General features: G+C 41.2%; 3 protein-coding genes across 6 annotated transcripts; 2 read left to right on the top strand and 1 right to left on the bottom strand.

Annotated features, from left to right (window-relative positions):
- The first annotated feature begins 24 nt into the window (after positions 1 to 24).
- milt (trafficking kinesin-binding protein milt) lies at positions 25 to 18,754 on the top strand. Of its 4 annotated transcripts, none has more exons than XM_017168406.3 (6): positions 25 to 287; positions 2,372 to 2,666; positions 2,958 to 3,167; positions 14,104 to 14,382; positions 14,541 to 16,146; positions 16,213 to 18,754. In XM_017168406.3, the coding sequence occupies exons 2-6, from the start codon at positions 2,498 to 2,500 to the stop codon at positions 17,318 to 17,320; spliced, it is 3,372 nt and encodes a 1,123-aa protein (XP_017023895.1). In that variant the 5' UTR covers positions 25 to 287; positions 2,372 to 2,497; the 3' UTR covers positions 17,321 to 18,754. The 4 variants fall into 4 exon arrangements, with proteins under 4 accessions (XP_017023895.1, XP_017023897.1, XP_017023893.1 ...); XM_017168408.3 differs by having other exon boundaries at positions 25 to 387; XM_017168404.3 differs by lacking the exons at positions 25 to 287; positions 2,372 to 2,666; positions 2,958 to 3,167 and adding an exon at positions 8,600 to 9,560.
- Positions 18,755 to 19,471: 717 nt separating this feature from the next.
- LOC108075767 (accessory gland protein Acp29AB-like) lies at positions 19,472 to 20,209 on the top strand. Its single transcript, XM_017168327.3, has one exon. It carries the CDS (start codon positions 19,472 to 19,474, stop codon positions 20,207 to 20,209), a length of 738 nt encoding a protein of 245 aa, XP_017023816.2.
- Positions 20,210 to 23,152: 2,943 nt separating this feature from the next.
- On the bottom strand, positions 23,153 to 26,742 carry PRL-1 (PRL-1 phosphatase). The gene is made up of 4 exons (XM_017168553.3): positions 26,602 to 26,742; positions 26,372 to 26,538; positions 24,806 to 24,937; positions 23,153 to 24,484 (listed from the first exon to the last, which is right to left on the bottom strand). Exons 1-4 carry the CDS (start codon positions 26,719 to 26,721, stop codon positions 24,373 to 24,375), a joined length of 531 nt encoding a protein of 176 aa, XP_017024042.1. The 5' UTR covers positions 26,722 to 26,742; the 3' UTR covers positions 23,153 to 24,372.
- Positions 26,743 to 26,789: the final 47 nt, after the last annotated feature.

Genomic DNA, 26,789 nt, shown 5'->3' with positions numbered 1-26,789 from the left:
AGCAGCCCTGTTCGTGCACGAATTTCGGCAGCTGCAAATCGAAATCTAGTTAAATAAAATTTTAATTCACAACATCGGACACGCACTCGGGGCACGCCGTGTATTTTACCAGTTGAACCAAACATTTGCCAACGTTTACCAACCATTAGCGAGCGCGATGTGCAGTGCGGAGTAGAAGAAAATTCCATGTGACCCCCGAGCTCCCCCGTCCGTGTGTTTGTGTGTGTTTGTGAAAGCAGCACAGCGATGGAAAAAATGGCAAACACAAGCGCACAACTACAACAAATGTAGGTACCACAGGCAACTGAAGCAACAAAAGCAACGGCCAAGCAAAGCAAAGAGTAGGGCCGAAATGAAAATTCAATAATTGGACGCCTTGGCGCTAAGGTTAGTTTTTCCGAGAAGGGGAAAACTATTATGAAATGTGAGAAGTGTGCGCGAACAGTGTTTTATAATTCCCGCACACACACAGGCGCACAGCTGCGCCCACGCAAGATTGTGTGTGTGCTCATTTTTGACCTCCCCCACGCACCAGCATCTCCATCCTTCATTCCCAGCCCCCCACCCGTCGCCCAGCTGATTCATGCTGCCCGTGATAAATCAATCGGTGTGAGCCCTAAAAAGCACAACATTGCAACGGTGTCGCTGCCGTTTAATGACCCTGCCCCACTGGCAACTTATATAAGGGAGCACGAAGTGTCCAAGCGCTGGTGCGTGTGTGTTTGTGCGGCGTGAAAATAGACCAAAAAGAACAACAAAAGCAACGCCAAAACAACGGCGGCAGCAGCAGCAACTTAAACAAATGCTCGGATTTTGGCAAGCGTCTGAGGGTTGTCGTTTGCTTCGAAATTAATTTTAGAGCATTATGCCATCCACGCTAGTGTTGTTGTTTCCCCGTTCTGCCTGACAATTGCGCGCCTTACGCTTGAAAAAGGAATGAAAAACGTCTTCCTGTGTGAGTGTGAAAGTGCGAGTTGGCAGCGTCATGACAGCGCAGCAGCAGCGCGGCGACAGAGCAGCCCGACTATTACCGTTACGTCCGACGTCGCCGGTTTCCATTCACGATTTTCTTCTGTTTTGTTATTTCTGGCCCTAGTCTATATATGTATGTAAATTCCTCTCAGAGCTCTTCGATTTGCCATGTGTGTTATGCAATGCACAATGCAGCAAATAGCAAATGAGCGCAAAAAAACGCCATTGATTTGAACAGTGTTATCATTGGGCGGCATTATCGCGATTTCTTTGCGCTGGGACACCCCGCGAACCAAGCCTTTTTTGAGTCCAAAGCGTCGTCACATGCTGCCCGGAGTCCGTTGGTCTTTGTGCGTCACCGAGTTGCAAATTGCAGACTCCAATTCACACTCCACCGTCGCACCCGCTCCTTCTCCGTTTTAACGATACTCGCTTCGCTGTGTTTATTGCCTAATTACACTTCATTCGGCGCTTGTTCGCTTCGCGTCATTATCACTGCGGTTTCCATTGCAGGCAACGCGCCTCTGGGCACGTAGTCTATCTGTTCCACTTGATTTTGGCCATCTCTCCAGCTCTTTGGCTCTTGGTTCTGCTTTTGAGAGAAGTACTCACCGTTTCCGACCTCGAAGCACAGCGTCGTGACTCGGCAAACCAGCCTCCGCTCCATCAATCAATATTGGGGTCGAGATCAGTAGACGCCTGCGCGACGCTTAACATACTCCTTAGTAATTGTTAGTTTTGAAGCTTACCTCATAAAATGATATAAAATAAATTTAAGGTAATCGTTTTTAAGTTGTAAAAGTGATTACGTTAAGCATCAAATCAGAAGGAATATTGGAAATGGTCAAGGATTTAAAATCAAAATAAATTGCATTGCTGTAAAAAGACCATTTACCTTTGTTTTTCTCGAGTCTTTTGTCTTTCTAAAATCGAGTTTTAAATTTTATTATTATTATTTACTCAGAATATCCATAATTTAATCCTTTCATAATTTAAAACCCCAATAATGGCTTACCAGTAGCATTCGACATTATTTCATGTAAAACTGTTTGCATTACACACATTTGTGCCACTGAGTGTGAAACTTTGCCACTGCCAATTTAGTAGTTGATAAATATTAAACGAAAATCCTTTGACGTTTCGCCAATATTTATAGTATTAATAATCATTCACTTTTTCTTCCCCGCCGCCCTTATCAGCAGTCAGATAAGCGACAGCCGCGTACGTTCGTTCCCCCGATCGTTTGTTAGCAGTGAACTCATACTCATTCCCATACTCATGAAAGGCAAACAGCGAAAATAGAGTGGAAAAGTCGCTTGGCAGCTGGCTTATTAGTTTCATGTGATTGCCAGACAATTAACACAAGTCCGCGCCTCTTTCTCTCTCTCTGCTTTTTTAGTTGAGCAACTAACCAGACGCGAAGCAGAGGAGTCCCCAGGAAACCCATAAGAGATTTAATCCCCAACCCTAAACCGAAGAGTAACAATCCACGACAATACTGGAATCCAGGAGCGATCACCATTTAATGCTATCTGCAACACTGGGGGCCAATGGCGGCCCTCAGCCGCTCAGTCCCTCCGCCCAGGCGACGCTCAGCAAGCACCTGCCGCGCCTCCAATCGAAGCGTCTCCTCCAGCAGACGCAGTCGACGGCTTCCCCGAGACCCCAGACCTGTGATGCCAGTTGCCTAACAGGTAAGTGCGAACCCAGTCAAGCTTTTCTAACACGGACATTACTAAGAATAGTTTTGAACTTAAAAAAAGTGGATACCTAAGTGTGTTGCATTTTATATTTAATTTTTAGTCAGTTGTAATACAATTGCAATCGCTGGGGGGATATGGTGCCCCAAGGTATGCCACTACATTACAAAATAAATTAATCTAAAATTTAAAACCTAAGTAAAGCCGAGTTAAGGAGGTTTGACTGTAACTGCATTTTAAGCTAATAAACACAGTCATGCTAATTTGTTTGTTTATTTATTGCAGAGCTGTGCAGCAGCGAGAACCTGCCCGAAGTGGAGATCTTTTCGCTGCTAGAGGAGCAAATACCCAAGTACAAGGTGCGCAACGACTTCCTCACAAACTTCTCCGGCTATGCGAATGAGGACTGGTTTGTTCCGGCCCCAGCGCTGCCCATTCCATCAGAGGGTCTGGGCTTGACCAAGGAGCAGACCCGAGAGTGCCTCAATTATTTCCGTGAGTTTGCAATGTTTATATTACGAAATTTTTCATAAAACCAGGGAAACCAAAACTTAAGCTATATAAGTTTGATCTGAACAAGGCAAAACCTTGCTTTTGTGATAAAAGCCTTATTGTTTGCTGACTAGAAAGTGACTCAATCATTTGTGTGACTTTATGTTGATTATTTTCTTGAGAAAAGGGTTATGAACGGAATTTTTTGTGCCTTAAATACTTAATTACTTATTTATTCAGGACCAAAGCTAGGTCTACTAACATAGCCTTTTATGGAATGAAAACCAAAAATTTTAATATTCTAATATATTTGTTTATATGGCTCTTGTATGTCATTGCCGCGTCGCTATGAAATTGCTCAATTAATATGAATTTATCAGCGGAAACTTGTGCGGGGCCCCAGCCTTTGAATCATATTCTGTGTGTGTTATACAATCGTTGTATACTAAATTCTATATAAATAAGTGTGTATATATTTCCATTGTCAGAAAAACACAAAAAGTTTGCTTAAACTTGTCATCTGGTTTTTGTGTTTTTTATGCGTTTTTAAATATTTCTGAGTGTTTATCTACTTTCACTTTGACGCGAAACGCAATTTTCTTTTATCTTCGCAAGAAAGCAGATTAAAAATAAATTGCCAAATATACTATATTCACTACAAATTCTTTTTGTATCACATGCAAATTTCTTCTGCCGTATTTTTCGTCGCTGACATTTGTTTGAATATTTCTGTCAATATTTCATGAGCTCTTTTAGAAATGCCCTCAGATTTTGATTGGTTTATACACTTAAAAGTGGTTTTAAATTTAAATTCAAGAAAACTTTTTTTTTTAACAAATTTGTATTTGTATTTTATGAAAATTATCAAGACTTCTGGAACAAGTTTACGAAGAAATTTCTATAAATACGTTTACGCTTTCTATTTTGAATATCCTAGATTTGATTGTGTGTCTTGTTTTCTTGTATTAGTGCACAAATATCAACAAACAAAAATATTTAGCACATTTGTAATTTATTTTATAGGGTTATTGACCTTTTCGTTTATTAAAAAACAACTTTGGCTCATGAATCTTTGATTGAGAATCCGATATTTTTTTAAATTTCATTTATTGCAACTGGGCAAGTTGCAAGCATCACACAAGAAATCGTATAACTAGAAACATTATACTTATTACTGTAACCCAACGTTTTCATAAAGATCACATAACTTTTGAAATTGCCGCTCAAAAGTTCTCCTTAATTTCTCTTCCGCCCAAACCAACACTTGTTGCTGTGGCCAGTATTGGAAAACAACCGCAGACAGCTGTTGCTTTGCTTTGAAATTCAGAGTGACCAAGGAGAAAATATCAAAAAATATCAAACAAAAATATCGCGATTTCGATATTTGGGCAAAAATATCGACACGCCAGATATAGTGGGGAAAACAGCTGAATTGACTGGCCAGCACTACTTCGTCGCGTGCTTCTGCCTCTGCTTGTATTTAAAATTTGAAATAGCGCCGCGTCGTCGTCCGTCGTCCGTCCCGTGATAAATAAATACGAAACCCAGTGCCAAAAACACCATTCGAAAATGTAAGCGGTTCGCCCCGTTTAATAATTGCAGAAATAACCCCAAGACGGCGGCGAGAAAATGTGTGTTGGCAGTGAAATTGTGCGTGTGCTGCGGCTGGCATAATTGCCAAAAATACACGGGGCAAATATGTGTGCCGCCGAATAAGAGCGGCGAAAAATCATTAACGCAACGCAGAAATATTAATGCATTGCTCATACGCCGTGTTTGTGTGCCAAAACAAAGCGAAACACTTGGAATTTCTCCAAGTGTTGGCGCTCCGTGTGCCGTCATACGAATTGAATTTATTTTTAGGACAACTACAGCGGTTGTGAGTGTGTTTGAGTGAGTGAGTTAAGTTGTGTGTGTGCTAAACTTTATTTTTTTTTTTTGTTCATGAATTATGAAGAGGAAATTTGTTGTTCTTGTAAACATTTAAAGGGAGCGCGCCCTCTATGAACGGCTGTGGGTGGATTTGGGGCACTAGTGTGTGTAAGGCCATGGGCAGGGCTTGTTTCTGTCAGATTAATTTGTTCTTTGCTGTCTCTGAGGCATTTCTTTACTTGTTGTTGCTTGGGTCTTTACATAATCGGTTTTCCATGCGCCGCTATTCCTTTATTCCGTTTCGTCTGTCGCTTTCGCTGATAAGAGGAGCGTTCTATAATAGGCCCTCTATCGGAATTTCCAGTATATCTCTGTCTCTGGATCGGCATTCGGTCTCGTTTCCCCACTCTCCCCATCACTCTTCCACTCGCACTCGCTGTCTCGAAGCAGCTGTTTGCCGATGTTTGTTTGCCATGTCTATTAGTGTGAGTGCGCGAGTGTTGGGTAATTTTACCATTTACCGTTACACGAATGCCATTCGTCCAGTTTGTTGAGTGCAGCCGGTTACAGTGACCACCGCATAATAAGAATCTCCTGATTGTAAGAAGGCTTGTTGTAGTGTCTCGTTTCAGATAGCGAAAAGTAGTATTTAGTTTTTGATGAAATAAAGTATTCAGAGTAATAAGTTGTTATTAAAGGGATTACACGTATCTTTTTATAAACAAAATAATAAAACAAATTAAGGTAAATTTCCAAACTGTCTGCCAAGTCATACTCTTTAATAAATTTTGCGATCTTTACCGCAAATGATTACTAATTATGAGTCATGACAAAAATGATATTCGCCGCAAAAAACACAATTAAAGCTCAAGACATGACCGTATAAATGAACGGCTCTTGCAGTGCCAGCTACCACTGTACGCTTTTAACTTGGCTTCTTGATCGATCACCATTATCATCCAGTGGCTCTTCCGCATCAATCAACGGTTTATCTGCCAAGCTGGGAGAGCGCGTTCCGTTGCTAATAGCACCATCATCAAGTGCTTCAATGCGGTTTCGCAGAATATTAACCGTACGGCGGGGCCCTGGCCTGCGTGTAAGCTATGAGGCACGCCGAATGGCCAGTCATAATCGCCCCGACCGACAATGGTGCTTTTATTGGTGCTAAGCTCCGCCAAACTAAATGGCACAACACCCAATTGGTGTCATGTACGACGTCGTGACTATGACCGACCGGGAAAGCGGATAATGCCCGCTTTTTGCTCGCCTTTTCGGCAAACTATTGTCCGAGATGGTTTACATTTTGTGTTGTCTTTGGCGTGGCATACTTTCATTGCGTCACATCGTCACCACCTGCTGGCGGCATTCGTCCAATCTGTCCCGCACATTTTCCCCGACTTGCTCTCGGCTTCTTCTGTGTCACTGGCCTATTGAGTAGGACATTCACATGGCCGGCGATAATTAGTGCACTAAAATGTGGCTCAAAGCATTTTCCACCGTAATTGCCACATGATACAACGATCACTCACTTGTGGATATTGATTACAGCGGGCGGACATCGAACTTCCTTGACTTTGCCATTGTTCATTGACACGATCGATTGCAAAAGAGGAAAAGCTGGGACTAGCTAAACATATTTTCGATTTCAGTATGCTAGAGACATTTTTAGCTTTAACTAGGATGGATTGCCAACCTACCTCAGGTAGTTTTTGGATCTTGAATCGGGGTGTCTTATTGTTTACTTGTTTTAAAAGTCATCAGAGATGTAATTTAAAAGGTAGGGTTAGTAGACCTTTAGCTAGTTACTTCGGTATTCTATATGGAACAAATTTATTTAAAAATGGAAAACTTTGGGGTATCCACCCATTTTATTAGTAAAAAAGCTTAATTTCCCCTTTTGAATATATTTACATTCGAAAGTTACGTAATCTCCTCATATCCCCAGCATCTTTTCTACATATTTCTAATCTCGAACCTAGACATTGGAAAGCATTCAGGTGTTGACCGGTGCTGCTCATCTTGTACTGACCATAAAAATATGCTTAAATGCACCAAACTTTGGTCAATAATTAATTACCAACAACCAACGTTTGTGAAAGTTGATGTGAACCAAATACATCATAAAAAAAAAAAACTAAAATACTAAACAAAAATAAAACATGCCAATAGAGTTTTTGTCTAATGTTACTGCTTGCTGCCATTTTCGTTTCATTTTCGCGTGTACGAATTGATTGGCCTTTTTCGGATGTTGCTTGCTTTTCCCTCAGTTATTTATTCAGTTGTCTTTACATAATTACCCTGCCTGGGGCTTCCGAATGCTCGATCGTCTGTTATTTTTTATATTTTTCATATTTATCTATCAGCCAATTAAGCTTACTATTCTTGAAGCCCATTTTGTCATATGCCGCGTATTGTTTATCTGTGGCGATAACTTGATTTATTCGGTATAGACGTCGGCTCCCTTCGAATGGCCGGGGGAACGTGACTCATAAATGCATATGAGTATAAAGTGAGTGGGCTACGCTCTGTGCATGTCGATGAACCTCTCAAAAGCTGGGCTCACCGAAGCACATTACCCGCTTTCGACTGCAGGGACAAAAAGCAAAAAAATAATAATTAAAAGAAAATGCAAAATACAAATCAGTTGAATCATCTGCCTAGCGTATTTTTTTGCTTGGCCAGATTTATGTTGGTCATCTCATGTTGACCGTTCATTTGGCACAACCGTTAGTATCTTGTATCTAGCGCAGCAGTTATCTCTGCTGGGTTTCAGCTCTGTTTTTCTTTCACTTCGCCAGCCGGCCATATAAATTATGATCGAATGGCCATCGAGAGCGTGAATGGACCAGCCAGAGGAACGCCCAGAGCATCGGGATGTGCACCATTTACCACTTAAGCTGGGCAGCGTTCTGAGACAACCCACGCCTGTTGCTACTGTTGCTTCTGCTACCTGTTGAATTTCCATCGACCTACGTGATCTTGGCCATGTAAGAGAACGTCTCGGACGCATCTCTCAGAGCCAGACTCACTAATTTATATAAACTCGTTTGCGCCCAGCTTTTCTTTCCCCTAGTTAAAGGCAGCCACTAAATTTTCACGATACCCACAATCTGTCCACTCTTCTCTTGGGCGTTGCGGTGTGAAGTTGAAGTTTTGAAATATTTGTGATTTATTTTTTGGCTTGCATTGTATGTTAATTTCGAGATTTATACGGCTTTGCAATTTGCCATTGTTGTTATGTTTTTGTTTTGATTTTTTTGGAAAACAAAGCTAAAAATCTTCCGGAGATGGGAAGTCATGTTGCCTCATAATCAAGAGACGGCGGGGCTCCAAAAGTTCGCCGTTAGTCGAAGAGAAGGCTTAAAATAGCACATCGATAATTGCAATTCCGGTCGTAAAGATAAAGATCTGACAGTCCGTTATCGGGTGGGAACCTCGTGAAAAACTGATCCAAATGCGCACTAAATAAAAGTATTTTAGGCGTCTGTTTGGCAACCCTAAAGGCCTGACAAGTGCCGAACTACACAACACTCACTCCACACCCAATCGTTGTGGGCATTAAAACACACACACACGCAGAAAGCAAAGTAAACTAAAGCGCTTAAATTAAAAGTTAATTGTTCGTTAGTTATAAACATATGGTGTTTACATTAAAGTAACAAAGAAGTTCGCGTTGAAGAATAGCAAAGAAACGATGCACTTAAACCAAAATGCCACTACTCAACAATGTACTGGAAGTTAAAAGCAATCAGCAAGAACCGAAGCCGCCACAGCTGCTTCATTATCCCGCTCGGAAGCTGGAGGCTCTGCCCATAATAACCGAGCAAGAGGCGGACGATTATGGGGAAAGCTTCGAGAATGGCGTCCAGCTGAATAGCACCTTTTGCTTGGACGCGGATACCACCAGCTCACTCGCCACAAGCAAGTCGAGCAGCTCTCTGTGGTCCACCACCTCGGAGGATTCCCTCAGCAGCGTCTCCCAGATCACCAGCCAGCCCTCCAATGCCAGCAAGCATTTCGAGAATACCTACAAGCTGCTAGGCCAGCATTTGGACACCAATAGCCAGCGAGCGGCGGACAAGTTGCAGCAGCTAAGTGTATCTGGCAGCGATGTCGACAGCATCTCCAGCACATGCTCCTCCATGTCGGCGATTGTCAACGGGATCGAGCCACCACCCACGCGTCTGGAACTTGAACTGGAGGCAGTGGATCGCATGCGATGCATAGTCAAGCAGATGAAGTCCAGGCCAAAGTCGACTGATCCACCGCTGGGAGTTTCAGCACCTTTGTTGGCCCTGCTCCACGACTTTGCCTCAAAGGGGGAGCGCAAGGCGACAGGCTGCAGCAGCACTCCATGCACTCCGGTTCCCAGTCCGATTACTGGGCCCTTGGAGGCACCGACCTTTGAGTTGCCAGCGGAGCTGCTGCAGGCGGCCAGCTCCTGGGAGCTCATGTACTACGCCTCCAAGAATGTTGATGGCAAAAACTGCCTGAAGGTTGTGCGCAGCCTGCTGACTAATAAAGGTAAGAACAAGATCGCGGCTTGATCATCCAGCAGATGTTACTCATTATTGATTCCCTCTTTCTGGGAACCGTATGTTTGGGTAATGGCAAGCGAGCCATTAAAGCTATTCATTCTATAATAGATAAATGTAAAAGCTATAGTGGATAATTGAGTGGGCCCTAATCGTAGTAATCTACAAGTGTCTGGATTTGATAACTGATTCAGTTACAATACATGTACAGGGCTTTCAAAGTGTGCTTATATTTATAATATTACCAAAGCTTGATTAGTAAAGACTTTATTTTAAGCAAAAAGATGTAAGCAATGCCCAAGTGTCTTTATCAAAATATCTGCATTCGAAATAAACCGGGTAGATTACCATTGTTATTAAAGTATTTTGGTTTTATGGACTCACTTTCTGTAGTTCAGGGACAACTTCTCCTGAATTTTTACTTATTATTTATTAACTTATCAGTAAAATGCAGCCTGCAATATGTGTTGGCCTCAAGTTGTTGAGCCATATCTTATCAAACGATTTAATGTATTTCCAATTAATGGACTTTATGGTTGCTTTTCCCGTTTATTTGGTTTCTTGTATTCTGGTCGACGTGTGAACAAACACGACAGCCATTTTTGCACATATAGGCATATATTCAAAAGGTTCTTCATTCTTCTGCATAAATATATTTACTTTCATGAGTGTGTCTCGGACTTTGTATTTGTTTTGCGATATATTGATCGTGCGAGCTTGTCATTAGAGTCTCGACTGCCCTCCCTGTTGATATTTGCACAACTTATGGTGGTTATTTTACTCTCCTATAATCGTCTAGGTTTTTAGCAAGTTCATTAGAAAAACTATTAAGTTCGCTGCGAAAGGCACATGATCTCATCTTGTGCGGCTGTGATCTTGATGTCTAGGGCTCCGCTGCTGCTGCTTATCAACGCAACCCTTGTATTAATTTCGTTTCCAAATGTGGAGAGGAACTTTTGCATGGGGCTTATCTTTCATTCGCTAGATACACTATCTTTGCAAATTGATTTGAGCGAAAAAAGCTCTTGTCATTAATTGCCGTTAATGCAGACAAAACCACATGACCTTTTTTGTGTCTGTCTGAAGTTCTATTAGCAGCGTCAAATAAGTAAAAAGTCATTAAAGAAAACGTTTTATGACTTGCAATTAAGATTCACTGAACTAAAGTTGTACTAAGGCATTAAGACTTCCCTTTAAATAACTGGAAAATTTAATTTTACGAGCAAAAGTAAAAGAAAATAAAACTTAAAATTTTTTTTAATATCAATAAATACGCTTGATAAAGTACAATAATGTCAGCTATAATCAATACATTTTTAAAAGACTATAAAAACTTAAAATATCTAGAAGTTTCTTACATTGGTTATAGGTAGAAATTTACAAAACCATTAATATTTTCGAAAACAAATAGAGCTATGCAATCTTTTATGGGGTGTTTTAAATATGTCTCAACCACAGACATACAATAAATGAGGTCTGGAACGGGTTGTAAATCATTAATTGGGTCATTAGTTTGGGGTACTTTGTTCTCTGATTTGTTCTTGATGTGAACCTTTTATTTATACGTGCCGTCCGAAAGAATCGTGAGTCGAGTACCTAATACTGATCCTCTTCCCATTTTATTATATTTAAGACGTTCCTTCCTACCTGTCTAAGTGCTCTGTAGTTCTTGGAAATGTATTCCAAGATTCGTACGCGGAAAATTGCCGCGTTGATATTCGCGCCCTATTCATGAATGGATTAGGATTATGCGGAAAATGTTTCCGGTTTTTGTTGGACTTTTCCTTTGTACGGTCAATTACCTGCAAAATAGGAAATATGTAAAATATGTACCACATATGTATGGATGACGAAGAAAAAAACAATTTGAAGTTTACAGGGATTTTTGTAGGACAAAAAATTATAAAAAGAGGAATATAAATTATTGAATACTTTCTTGCAGTTTTAAATAATTTATTGAATCTTGTTAGGAAATATTAATTTATAAAGATGAAATGCGAATCTATTATATATAGAGATATCTTTTGGATTTTTTCAATACTTAGTGCTAATTGTTTTTAATTTTAAAATTCGTTCAGCAAAATAAAAAGGCTTAATTTAATATATAAGTAATAGCATAGTTGAAAAACTAGTAACTTCTAAAAAAGGGCCATAAAATATTACCACGAACTAACATATGCAGGGTATAAATTAGTCGAACCTCTTAGTCGCTCTCTTTACCTTTTTTGACGCTGGCAATACTGTACTGAGAGCGAGCTGCTCTCTTCCGTTCTCTCAGTCGCTCTCCCCGTTGTGAATGGTGGTGGATTCCAATACAAAATACAACAAACAAAATTCATTCGCTGCTTCCACGCCTCGCATCGGTTCTCGTATCTGCAATCTGTAAATTACACAATTTGTGCAAAATTCAAGCAGCTGCCGTACAACAATATCCCAAAATTGCCAAAGTCAAGGGAATAGAAGTGGAATTTGTGCAGTGCATCTGTAGAAAATGAAGTGAGCAAGAGAAAACTTTGGCAAACTGAGCAAAAAGAATAAATTAAGAAACACGCAAAAGGCATAAGAAGAAGAAAACCCCCTTGTCCAGTAAAAGTGTGTGTGTGAGTGCTCCGTCACGAGTTTGGAGCGCAGTTGTTGTTTCTTCTTCTAGCCACCTAGATTTGAAGTTTTCGCGTTTAAAGTTTGTTAATGTCTCTCACCTTTGGACTCTTGAGCAGATCAGCCTTGGGGCTATTATATACACTTATTTATTGTGAAGTGAAGTGAAACGAAACGTGCAGAAAATAAGCGGAATAATTTGGAACATGTGAGTGTTTATTCTCTTGCTTGCGTAAATTTCCCATTTTGTTAGAATTTCCAGCTGCATAGCTGTGTCTTGTGACTTTTGTCTGGGAGATAGAGATAGATTCACAAATACCGTTGCCATTTCCCTTTCACTCGCAATGTCTGTTTGGGAAAAACGCCTTTTACTTTGAGTGCTACTGCAGTTGCTGTTGTTGTTGGTTTCGTTTTTCCTTCGCTGCCGGTCCTCCTCAGTCGCAGCCAGCATCGCAGCTGCCATTTGTGTGTGTTCGTTTGGCCTAGCAAGAAGTTCCACTCTTCCAGGAGAGTCAGAGCGCGAGAGCGGGTGGTTTCCAAGCTGCGCTCATGGCTAAAAATAAAAACAAAAGATAACATTGACCAGTCGAGCGAGGTTTTAAATTTTTTATTCGGCTAAGCGAAATCTTTTAAAATAAATTAACGAGCGCAAAGTGATATTGCGCATGCTCCACGGATAGTGGGTGGCAGAGAGCAAAAAAACGGACCCAGAGAGCGAGAGAGAGAGAGAGAGCGCGACATGACAGTTACTCACATTTTCTCTTGTGACTCGGGACAATTCGCATTAATTTAACAATTAGTTTTGATGTTTACATTTACCGACTATCATGGCAATTGAAAGTAAATATTCAGCGAAAATGTACAAAATCATGTGATGCCCAGAAAGCAGCGGATAAAGCAGAGCCAGTAAAGTATAAAGTGTGGGAAAGTAACATTTCCACCCTGCGGGGCCTGCAAACAAACCGAAAGAAGTGCCTTGCCAGAATTTGTAAAATGCCTTAAAAATTACATAATACAGCTTGACAGGAAATTGCACACGACGCCTCGCCAATCGAAACGATTTAAATTTAATTCAGATCAAGACAAGAATGCCGCAATCTGTGCTGTGACTAAGAAAAGAATTTACAATAGAAGAGCAAGGAAAATGACGCACGTAAACAATGCCGAAGGGGAGATGGAGATGGAGAAGGAGGAGCAGCAGAAGGAGTCGTGGCGAGAGAGGGAGATTGCTGCCGGCAGCAGTGCTCACCATCGATTTTTACCAAGTGCATCGGAGAGAGATGGCAATACTGCTGCTGTGGATGCTGCAGTTGCCACAACAACCACAACTGCAGCAATGACGATAACCTGCTTGGAAGACTTTGCCTTTGATGCATGCCAAAATTGGTCGCAATTAGACGAAGACTTTTGCATCACGGACAATGAACTTGAGTACGAGGATGAACTCTCCCTGGGCAGCTGTAATATGGCAGAGGCAGCGGCTTCCGCAGCCGAGTCTCTATTAACGGGAGATCAGCACAACGAGCAACTGCTAATGGAAGGTGGTTAAAAGTTAATTGTGGGCTCTGTAATTTCAAAATTATTAATAAACCTTGCGACTTGCGAGTTGGAAAATTTCTGTGCCGGCACACCCTAACTTTGCACAGAATGTAAACAATGCATTGGTGCGGTGTTATTATGTGGCTAAATAAAATAGTTGTTTTAGTCTTAGATATTGTTTATGCACTTTTCTAGAAAATTTCCCTTTTTTCCACTTTTGTTTTTCTTTGAAACAAGATAAAAGATTTATAAAACATAGTCCTTTTCTCCAACTTTCAAACATAGATCAAACCTGAGAGCAGCAACAACTTAACTTTTATTATGAAAATACGTTAAGAGATAAATTTCCAACAAAATATAACAAAACTATCTGGCATTTTATATATTTTTTGTAGTTCTATGCGGAAACCGCGTTAGCCAGATGACTCGCGCATACGATGACATTGAGGCCGTGACGCGACTGTTGGAGGAGAAGGAGAAGGACCTGGAGCTGACTGTCCAGATCGGTAAGGAGCTGCTCACCCAGAACAATGCCCTCGAGGCGAGAGTCACGGACCTGGAGGCTGATCTTAAATCGTCCAACGACGATCGCGCCCAGCTGGTCCATGAGTTGCACAAGAAGAACGAGCTCATTTCGGTGCTGACAAATGATGCGGACGATGGCACGGATACTGGTGAGTGTTTAAGGATTTTTAAAAAATTTAAGCTGTACAGTGATACAAAAAAGAGCCAGTAAGGCTGCAATTTCAAAGCGAGCAATGTTTAATAAAAGTAGAAATTGGCATATTTTATTATTTCAATTGGTATATAATCCAAACATCAATTTTTGCAGATACGCCCACAATGTCCAAGTCGATTACCCTGGATCTTCTGCAGCGCAAGGTCAACACGTTGCTCGACGAGAACAAATCGCTGAAGAGCGAGGCTACCCAGCTGGCCCATAAAACAGACGAGGTGGAGGAGCACGAGCGCCAGCTAATGGCAGACATCGGTGCCCAGCTGAATGACGCCAATTCCCAGTATGACAGCATCAGCTTAGAGCTGGAGCGACAGCGCGAGGAGAATCGACTGCAGCACGAGCAGATCGTCAGCTTGACCGCTCGCCTGGCTGAGGCGGAGATGCGGCTGCACCAGCTCACTCAGGACAACGACGAGCATCTTTCGCTGCTGCACGTGACCAAGGAAAACCAGAATGCCCTGGCCCTGGAGCTGGTCGAGTTCAAGCAGCGGTACGAGGAAGTCCTGGCCCTGCTGCACTCTGCTCAGGACCAGCTGAAGCAGCAACGCAAGCGTTCGCAACCGCAAGCACGCAGCTCCTTCCTCGGAGGCCTGGGCACGAGTGGAGCCGGCGTTGGTGGCGGCCTCTTCCAGCCGGATTCGCTGCACAGTGAGCTGATGGAGTCATCGCTGTACTCGGAGAACAGCCTTGATTCTGGCATCTCCGGTGATAGCCAGCGATCGGCCGATCGTATCAATCGCATGATGATGCAGATGCCTTCCGGCGGCATGAGCTCCTCGGCCATGGGTGGCAGCATCTATGCCGGAGTTGGCAATGTGCCCCCATATAAGCGGGTCTTTGATACTGTACGATGTGCGGGTAAGAGCGGCAACTACATGGACAGTGGCAATGTGTCGATGACCCAATTGGGTGCCATGTCAATGAGCAGCACTTCGGGACCGCGAATGGCGTCTATGGCGTATCCAGCGGGCTCGTACTATCGCGGCGCTAGCAGTCAATCGCTGGGCGTTAAAACTCTGTCCAGCGAGAGTCTCAACTCCCAGTCTGATGACGGCTATCCAGCCCAGCCCTCTGGTGTGCCAGGAGCGCCCGGCGCCAAAGAGTTGGAAGCGGCACTAAAGCGACTGACGCCGGCCGAGGTCTTGGCCCGTCGAGCAATGCTTTCATATGCTCCGGCTGGCACCTACAACTACGATGAGCCGGCGGCACACGGAACAAGTCACGAACGCAACTCGAACCTCCCACTTGGCGTTCGCACGCCGGACAGCATCATGTCTACGGGCTCGTCGGGAATGTCGGGATCAACGAATCACATGTCCGCCTCTATGACGCACCAGTGGCGCCTGCCCGAAAAGCTGCAGATTATCAAGCCGATGGAAGGATCGCAGACCCTGCACCATTGGTCGCGCCTGGCCACGCCCACGCTCAGTGGCCTGCTCGACGAACGTCCCGGAGTAACGATCCGTGGCGGTCGAGGATTGGATGACCTGGGCATGCAGGTCTATACGCTATCGGACGTCGAGGAGGATGTCAGCGATGATTTGCCCGGCAAGCAGTTTGAGGCACCTGGCTGCACCTTCACCTACACCACAAGCATGGTTATGCATCCGGACGATGGCTTTGTGAATGACCTCTCGTTCCTCTCGCAGTCACAGATGTCCTCGCGCATGGCCTCCACATCAACGTCAAGACAGCCCAGGTAAGGCAACAGCTAGGTTTTGAATCCATTCCAGTCTCTTATATCAATTACGCTCGCTTCTTTCAGTTGTCCTGCCACGCCTCGCGCTGGACTCTCGCGCAAGAACTCCTGCTCCACATTCTCGGTGAACCTCGGATTGGCTGGAATGCTGAATGAGCGGGGAATCAAGGCTGTGACACCCAGTGCCCTCAACACACCCGCCGGTCCCAACTTTTCGCCCACAGTGACGCCCTGCAATAGCCCCGAGGGATCGCCACCCAGGTGCCAGTCGCCGGAGCCTCTCTTCGGCCTGCTTTCTTCGGGTGCAGATCTGATCCGCCGCAAGATTGTCGGGGATCAGCACCAGCAGAAGCAGCGGAGCAGCCTAAGCAAACAGCAGCAGCAGAAGATCATGCTGTCGCACCTAGAGAGGCGGGCTTTGCGTTCGCTGAACCTAATCGAGAAGGTGGAAAGCATCGGACTGGAGAACATCATCCATGCACAGCGTGGCGTGGGCGCGGGAATAGCCAACCGCAGTAGCTCGCCGCTCAGCAGTGGCAGCTTGCAGAGTCTTCACACCAGCACCAACAGCATTGTGGACGACATACACTTTGATCGGGCGCAAATTAAGGGCGTCCTTCACCGAGGCTTAAAATCACCAACACCTGCAGCACCGTCATCTTCAGCAGCAGCGGCATCGACATCGGCTGGAAGCAGAGCAATTTCGACGATCAGCAGCAGTAGCACCAGTGCTTACAACAGTGACGATAGCGACGATCAAGGTTTGGTGATGAAAATCAAGCCAACGAAGAGTTCAACGCCGACAACATCGATAGCACAAAGTCAGTCAACACCTGTGGAGAAGGCATCGACATCCACTGGCGGCGGCACTGCGACCGAGACGCGACTAAAGCAGATGCAGCGCCAGAAGTCGCGAAGGCAGCTGAAGAACGGCATGGCCAGCCAGAGGCCCGACCTGGGTACAATCGCTGGCGGTGGAGCAGGTGGCGGACGAGTGCGCCCCGATCTGGGAAAGGTATCGGACAGCACTAGCAGCGGCAAAACCACCAAGCTGGGCTCCAAAATTGGAACGAAGGCAGCGGAGGAGGAGGAGGCGGCGCCGCAGACCATCACACAGGCGTTTGTGGGCTCAGTTAGTTCCTTGCTGTTCGGTCGCAAGGGCGGTTGGCTGTAAAAATGCGAGCTGAGGTCATTCACAACCCTATTCTTTACTGTTAACGTAAAAAGAATGCCTTTTGCAAGTTAAAAGTTTTATTTTTTTTAGGCACAACGCGAATCGAGTTTAAGTAACGAAGTGTAATGTTATCGTGTGTACGTTTAATTTTTATTTTTTATTTCTTTTTGCCGCCCGGCCGTAAAGCTCCGCAAAACGCCTGTCATCGCCACCTTAAAGCAACACTGGAAGAAAAGGCTTTAGTGTTTGTAGCTGTGATTTGTAAATACATATAGAGAAATGTTTAAATTTAGTAGGTATTAATCTGATTACTTCGCATACTATTATTATTTTTTGCTTCAACTGAAGGCGGCAAAACGACGGTCAGTTCGGAGTACCAAAGCAGCTATTTTTTTAGTTTAAACAACACTTTGCCAACTTTGTATTTATTTTCCTGTGTTTATTACCACTTAAACGAAGACAAAACCATGTATACATACATTTATTTTTATGATTTTCTTGGGATAACTATTTGTGTATAGAGTCGCCAGTTTGTATATAGGAAATGCGAAAAACGAAGCGAGAGAAATCTGTAACTTGAATGTGGTTAAGCAAAGAAGTACATATATATATTTTTTTACACGTATGTAGTTTACGTTTTTGCTTTCCACACGACGAGAGAGGAGATGAGCTCCCAGCCCAGCCCTACCCAAAATATATAATCACAAAACACGTAACTCAAAAATTGCTATCGCTTTAAATCGTAATACTTACTTGTCTCGGTGCTTTGTTTGCTGCCATACGAAGGTGCATAAAACTCGAACTGCAGCGAGAAACTATTATTTTTCTAGTCCTATCCTGGGTCGGTGCTCGTTTGGCTAAGCAAAATATATACCAAGCTTAGCTTCAAAACAGAGCGCCCTTCACTCTCGAAGCCTCCACAACTTAAGAGCACTGAACAAAAATGTGTGCAGATATGCGTATTAATAGATTTATTAATGGGAAACATACAGCAGCCAGATCCAGTAAAACATACATTTCATTGGTGCACTGACACTGGACAACACACATCCTTAGCAGGCACATGTTATCAAGACACTGGCAAACACACTCTCTTAGTAGCCAGAGGCAGTTTATTGACAGAATCCTCAGAATTAAGCAGATTTTCTTTCTTTTTTTTATTTGAGTGACAAAAAAAATATCATGGATTAAGAGAATTAGGAATAATATCAAGTTTGGGGAGAGTTGTACGAGTTCTTTTGAGGATTTATGCTTAATGGCATTTAAACAAAAGAGTGTTTGGACTCAAAAGCTAATCGAGTGTGTTATACCCTACAAAAGTAACGAAAGAGAACATTGGAATACAGAACAGATTGTAAAACTTATTAGTTTTAATTATCAATATATTTATTTATATTTGCAAAATAAAGAGAACATCGTTAAATACAAATCGAATGAATCAAGTTTTTCTGTCTACAAAAATGGATTGAGTTTCTTTTCCCGACCGACCTCCAAGCCCATTTAGGTCATTAATTGTCTTAACCTACGTATAATTTATTAAAAGGAATCTTTAAATTCTACAATTTGGTAATGAAATCCCCTTTGACGTTACGAACTACCAATATTTAGACGATCCTTCAAAAATATTTACAGGAACTTGAGGAATGAGGAAGCCATCGCGTGTTTTTTGGAAAACCGTTGATAAGAGACTTTCACCTTCACACTGAACCCCGGATTTGCGTCATGCTGCTCAAACAGAGCTCTTGACTACAAGACAAACACAAACATCACAAGGCGTTAATTAAAGAATATCAGACGATATTCATAGCGATATTAATGGTGGCTAGGTGTAAGTATCAGGAGTATAAATATATAGGAAACAAGGGAAAGCCTAGTAAAAATTCACGGGGAATAACATACATAGTTATGTATTTACATTTATTGTATTAATTCTATTAATTAAATCTATCAATTTCCCCAATCATTTCTGGGGCAAATGCCTTATCGATCATGGAAAATAAATATATACATATATATACGATCACGGCTTGTGATAGCTCTTATCAATTCCCGTCGAACCCGAGATGCTTTTTCGAAAGCCTTCCAATAAATCGTGAATCAGTTCACCAGAGAATTTCACACAAAACAATCTCAAACTCGCCCAGTTGAAGGATGCACAACTTCGGTACCTTATTCCTTTGGGTGCTGGCTTCCTGCAATCTGTGGGTTGGATCCTTAGCGGAGGACCTTCAGACCGGCTCAATCTTACCCCAAGGAGTAGAAGCTAAGCTGGAGGATCAACATCAGCAGGCGCAGGCCAAGCTGGAAGATCAACATCAGACGTTACAAACCAATTTGGGGGTGTACCAAGCTAAGCTAAATGAAAGTCTACTTGCTGTGCAGACCAGACTTGAAACCCAATTTCAGGCGGCTCTGAGCAAGGTGGAAAATCAACTGCAGGCTATGTCAAATAAGATGGATGAACTTGAACGAGCAGTCAAGGTGAGAGTCCCGGATCTAGTTGGAAATACTATACCACATGGTTTCGAGCAAATCGGTACCAGATACTTCCATGTGGCAAATGAACGTGTGGATTGGGCAACTGCTAGGATAAGGTGTTATGAGATGGGAGGTTTCTTAGCCACCTTTCAAAACGAAGACGAATTCAGCACCATCACAGCAAAACTGCCAAGATGGCAGGGCTATTGGCTGGGTATCAATCGGGATACTAATGGCCACTTCGTATCTGTGGCCTCGCACAAGCCAGTGCAATTTTTAAAATGGCATAAGGCAGATCCAAACGACGAGAACCACCTGATCAACTGCGCCCTATTGCACCAAGGCGAGATGTGGGACCACAATTGTAGTACCCGTTGGAATTTTATTTGCCAGGCGGGCAATGAAACATAGCTTTAAATAAAGTAAAATTTTGAAAATAATAAAACCTTGTCAATCATTTCCAGAGCATTTACATAGATACAAGTTTTGGTTTAATCATCGAGCTTAAGTTTTACTATTTATAAACCGGAACGTTACTTGATATTTGGGACTTTAAATCTAAAATTATTTTCTACAAAAATAAACCTTTGGATTAAAGATTATATCAAAGTCCCGTCTCCTCTAGAAACACTATAAAATAGTACTCAATTAAATATAAAAACATAAAATAATAACAATAAGCTAAGAAAATATAAAAATTGAAAAACAATTCTTTTTCCCCATAAAGTATATATATTCTTGATCAGCATCAACAGGGGAATCTTTCTAGACATGTCCGGAAGAAATCGATTTTTTTTCCATTTTTCCAAAATTTCATAAGGGGTTACATCATTAAAATTTTTGATTTTGATAAAAAAATGAATTTTCAAAATTTTTAAATGAAGTATGCAGATTTATTAACTGTAGAAAATCTTGCACAGAACAGTTTTCCGATTTAAAATTAATGCTCTTTTGGCCGAGTTATGATATTTTTAATTTAAAAAAAAATCAAGAAGTTTTTAATATAAAAAATCAGATTTTATAATACAAAATAATATTTTTCTAAGTCAAGGAATCATTTCCGACCCCATAAACCATATATATTCTTGATCAGCATTAACATGCGAATCTTTCTAGACATGTCCGGAAGAAATCGATTTTTTGGCCATTTTTGCGAAATTTGATAAGGGGTTACATCATTAAAATTAGCAAAAATGGCCAAAAATTTTGATTTCTTTAAATTTTAAATTTGGTATGCAGTTTTTTTAAATTAATAAAAACTAACACAAAACTGCTTTCCGAATCGAAATTAATGCATTTTTGGCTTAGTTATGATATATTTTAATTGTTACCTGCAAGGGTATACAAACTTTGTTTGGCTGGCCAAAGTTAGCTTTCTTTCTTGTTATCAATAAAAATTACATTCTGGATTTTCAACAAAAGAATCATCGCATTGTCTTAATAGTTCCAAATGGATGGTAATTTTTTACAGTGTGTATATGCTACTTAGGTGCTTCTCCTCGGGAAATATATACATACATATGTATATACGGGCAGCGTTTTAAATAGCTATTATCAATTCCAACTTGAATTGGATGCTGATAAGAGACTTACACCAGACCATCACCCGGTAGCCGACGAGCCTAAGCTGGGCAATATTTCTGCATCTTGAATTAAATAGTGGCCTAGAATATATTGTTTGTTTGTATATACATTTTTATACACACAGAAGTTAGGAAACGCGTGAACAGAGTGTGTCGTCATCTTTATAAAAAGCTCTTATCAATCCCAGCCTAAGCTCGATGCCTCTTCGAAAGTCTTTGAATAATTTGGGAATCAGTTCACCAGAGACTTTCGACTTCCGCGATCCTACAATTTTCCAGTAAAAGTATGCACAACTTTGGTACCTTATTCCATTGGGCGCCCAGAAATTAGGAATTGCGTGGACAGAGTGTGTCGTCATCTTTATAAAAAGCTCTCTTATCAATCCCAGCTTAAGCTAAATGCCTCCTCGATAGTCTTTGAATAATTTGGGAATCAGTTCACCAGAGACTTTCAACTTCCGCGGTCTTAAAATCTCCCAGTAAAAGTATGCACAACTTCGGTACCTTCTTCCTTTGGGCGCTGGCTGCTTGTATGCTGTGGCATAGAGCCTTCGCAAAGGACCAGTCGGATTATGTTCGCCTCGTCGAGGATTCAAAGGGTTTTGCATCTTCGATGAGGCAAACATAACCCGACTGGTCCTTCGCGAAGGGTCCTTGCCACAGGATACAGGCAGCCAGCGCCCAAAGGAAGAAGGTTCCGAAGTTGTGCATCCTTTTACTGGGAGATTGTAAGACCGAGGAAGTTGAAAGTCTCTGGTGAACTGATTCCCAAAATAATTAATCACTGTCGAGGAGGCGGAAGTTGAAAGTCTCTGGTGAACTGATTCCAAATGGTTTTGGATCCTCGATGAGGCGAACATAACCCGACTGGTCCTCTGCGAAGGCTCCTTGCCACAGGATACATGCAGCCAGCGCCCAAAGGAAGAAGGCATCTGTCTCACTGAACTAAGCCCACGACTTAGCGAAGTCGTCAAGGCGCAGAACGAAGGGAACACGAACACCCGTGATGCTGACAACGAAATCAAATCGAAACTGGAGAAATTGGAGGTGAAAATAGGAGAAGTGCAGGCCAAGCTACTTCAGGAGGAGGTGCAACTACCAAGAGTGGAAAGGAGGCTGATCAGACGACTACAAGGAATGGAAGCTAAGCTGGAAAGACAACTTCAGGTGCAAATCAAACTGGAGGGCCAACAAATCAAGATGGAGGCTATTCTGTTTGCGGTTCAAACTAGGCTTGAAACCAGACCTGAGGCGGTTCTAAATCAACTGCAGGCAGATGCTGTTAAGGTGATCACTGCGATCACGAGTCTTTCCTCGAGTAAAAATGTCATCACATAACAGGATCGAGAAACACATTTTCTAAGTTTAAATTTGTAGCTATTTTTGTTGTCAATTAAACATTGTATGGTCTTAATGTTCCACATGACGAGTCTTTTTTTGTAGTGTATTAAGGTGCCCCTCCTTGGGAAATGTATAGAAACGAGCACCCACAGAGTGCGGGCATCGCTAGAAATAGTTCTTATCAATCCCAGCTTAGACCGGATGCTTTTTCGGAAGCCATGGCCTGATTTTGGGAATTCGTTGATAAGAGACTTTCACCTTCACCCCGGGAACCACTGATTTACGTCACGCTGCCTAAACAGAGCTCTTAGCTACAAGCTTTACTTCTTTCTGCTACGAATTAATAAAAAATTTAAATTATTTTCATATTTATATAACTATTAATCAAAACCATCTTGAATGCGAATGTTTTAAGAAAGACATTGTGAAATTTGTATAATTTTAATATAGATCATTTTTATTTCCTTGTAATGACTAACATTTTAAAAAATTACAATTCAATATTTTGGATAAATTATTTTGTAAGCATTATATATTTGTTTTTATTTTCGGCTTGTGTCCTTTTTTTTTGTTGTCGTGCTTAATTTCGTCTTCGTTTTCTCACACACATTTTAATTTGTTGTTTACAATAAGGTTTAATTTTTTTTTTCATGTTCATTTTCTCAAATTTTAATTGTTTTTTTTTCTCTCTATGTGGTTGTTGCTGCTGGTTTGAAGAATTATTGCTTGGTTGCAATTTGTTGAGTTTAAATGTATGTAGTCATTAATGTAAAATTTGTAGTTCTATAATACATACATATGTATATATATATATATTTAAATACATATATCATCCTGGAGTCACACATACAGGCACCCAAAAAGCATGCAAATATGTGCGAAGCCGGTTGGTATTGTAATGTTCAAAATAAGCAATGTGTTTAGCATATAAAAGAAGGTTGGAAATATATAAATATATATCCATTCAAATGAAATATTTAGATATTTGCTTGCTTCGTTGATAGAGTGTTCACAGTGCAAAACTAAAAACAAATGTGTATATGTATGAACAGATCCAAAAAATAATATGCAATTAAGTACAATTTTCCGAACATTTATAGATCCTTGATTACTTTAGCTTTAGCTTGTAACTGTGTTAAGTAGATATATTTCGTTTTCTTCACTCTATACTTTGCATTCTAAAATATTTTGTGGTAATTTGTATTGTTTTTGCCATAATTTAATTTATTCCAGCATAGTTTGATCCAGAATAATAGTTTTTAACTGCTTTGGCGAGCCTTCTACAACCATTTAATGGGGTATATGGGCTGCTCATAACTCTTCTGTTCTATATGTCGTGGTTACAAAATTAAACTTGGGGGTGGCTGGGCTGAATCGGATTGTAAAATAATAATAAATTACATTAATTAATACATACAAATTCTACATGTTATGCGCCAATACAAGTTACAAATTCAATTTGAGATTTAAGGTTTAATAATAACTGGGGTTGTGATTCAATTCTTCGTCTACTTTTTTTTCGGGTTCTATCATTCCGCATTTGTTTTACATTCTTGCTTTTCTTTTCTTTTCGTTTGTTTGTATTTTTTTTTGTTTTTGAAAAAATGAACACTTTTTATCTGGTGGGAATATACATATGGTTTTGGAAATCTATTGCACAGAACATGAATTCTTATGGCCATTTTTGTGCTTTAGCCGCGCCTTCGGCTTGTATTTTTCCAAAAATGAAAGCTGCTTGGCATTGATGGCTCCACGTCGTTTGCTAAAATAAATAAAATAAATTTAATGATATTTAAACTTTAGTAGAGGAAAAAACAATATAAATGAAAAGGATGCGCAACGTCAGACTACTTTTTTGCACTGGCATATTGAAATACAAATAGACATCTTAATTTATATATTTGCAATAAATCGATATACGATTTAAATCGAAATAAATCAGATACAATTTCTCAGATATTCTTCAATAATTACAAATTCCGCAACAGTTTTATATTTCCTCTCGTTATAAATTCTTAATTTAAATGTAATCTCGTTACGCATCTTATTCATTTGTATTTTCAGAATAGCATATGGCACTCACTCTCTTATCATTTCCACCGCTGCCTCGTATTTCAAGCCCAATTCAATCAGTGCCAAGGCAACCAAGACAGGAGCTCGTCCCAAGCCTGCCACACAGTGAACGGCAACGCAGGCCTCCGGATTTTGTTGATATCTAGCAGAGAGCGAGCAGAGAGAAGAGTAAACATTAACATAGTTAGCATTCCAGGTGGGAACAGGCACCGTGCTTAGATGAGATTAAGTTAACATAGAATAAAATTATACTGATTTTTGGCTAAGCGTGTTTGTTTATCTGTTTTTTTGGTCTAAATATTATTCTAGGTCTACGCTTACCGACAAGTCTCATTATCAACAAATGCAGTATTATTATATATTGCTGATGCTAATTCGCCAGTATCATTGAGATTATCGTATTCTGTTAGGGGAATGGTATCTGCGGCCCGACTGGACGCTGCCGATAGACTGGCTCTGGTTGTAGACGCTCTTATTGTTGTTGTTGTTCTTGTGGCTGCTGATGTTGCTGTTGTTGTTGGAACTGTTTTTGGTATGTGTCTGAGCGAGAACCGCTTATGTTTGTAGTAGGATAGTGTGGCGCTTGTGGACTTTCTAAAACTAGGGCACAGCAGCAGCAGAGTATTGGTATCATAAAATAGCACACGAAACGAATCATATATATATAATATATATAGATATATAGGAAGAAGGTAAGGTAAGTTCGGGTAGATCAAAATTGATGGCTTAGAAGTAAAAATAGTGGGTAGGAAATTTACAAACGAAAAGGGTTGAGAAGAACGATTGTACAAGAAGTATTGGAAGTAAATTAAATCTGTACAGCAAATGATAACTGATGACTACGTGGGAAAGCGCTTTTTCAAACTAAAAACGAAAAGAGTTAGCAGCTAAGGCGTTGGCGTGGACTAAAAGCAGGGGGTTTTACTCATCGTCAGAATGTTCGATTGTTGATGGTTTGTATCACATTTATAACAGCACATTGGATAGATAGATGGCTTAGCGCAGCGTATAGATTTTCGTTCGGATTTCAATTTGATCGATTTGATCTTTTCATTCAATCGTATGTCACAAAGCAATAAATAATACTGAATAAATTGATAAAAATCACTTGAGGTTAATCTATGTATGTAATATACTCGCGAATATTTCGGATATGAATAATGGTATCTTATAAAATAATATTTCAACAGAATTATTAGTACTACATTATAATAGTCTATGACTAAGCTAGAAAATTAGGATATTTTAACTGGATTTGTAATTGTACTGCAGAGTACAATTGTTGTTAGTAATGATCGGATCTGGCAAATGATATATAAAGTGATCAAATTTCGATATACCCTTGCAAGGTTATGATGCCTTCAGAACGGGTAAAGAATTTCTGGCAAAGTTTCTACTCTTAACTCTTGCAAGGATATTAAAGCTTCGGTCTCCGAGGCTTGTCTTTAGAGCTCCATAATAATTGCACAAAATAAACAAATGCCCTATGCTCAATGAAACGAATGAGTGTAATATTTAAATGTAAGACTAAGTAGATAATCTACATAAGGCAAGAGTTGTCATTATCTTTACTTACTTATCCTTCAAGACCTCAAACCACTCGTCGACGACTTGTTGAGGCGGAAAGGTGCCGTCCTCAAAAGCCAGGTCCTTGACGCTAATGCCTTGTGTCTCGAGCTCCTCGGTATTATAGCTGGGCTCGCACACGCGGACCACAGTGTTGACATTGTTCTTCTTTAGCTCCTGCGGGTAAGGAAATTGAATATTAGAGTGAAATTGGATGCCAAAGAGACAAGGAGGACTTACCATAATGTAATGATTAATTGTTATGTCTGACGGTCGATCGGTGATTAGGAACTTCATGCCCTTGTACTCGATTAGAGCGGGGGCTGGGCGCAGATCTTTTTGACGCATGTTGATGCTCATAAACGATTACAATCGCAGTTCTGGAGGAGTAGTTAATCTGACTCGGCGGTGTTGCTTGAATTAAGTGT

The sequence above is a fragment of the Drosophila kikkawai genome, chromosome 2L (genome assembly GCF_030179895.1).
Source record: "Drosophila kikkawai strain 14028-0561.14 chromosome 2L, DkikHiC1v2, whole genome shotgun sequence".
NCBI lineage: Eukaryota > Metazoa > Arthropoda > Insecta > Diptera > Drosophilidae > Drosophila > Drosophila kikkawai.
The sequence above is the reverse complement of the archived record's forward strand: the minus strand, read 5'-3'. Positions and strand labels throughout refer to the sequence as shown.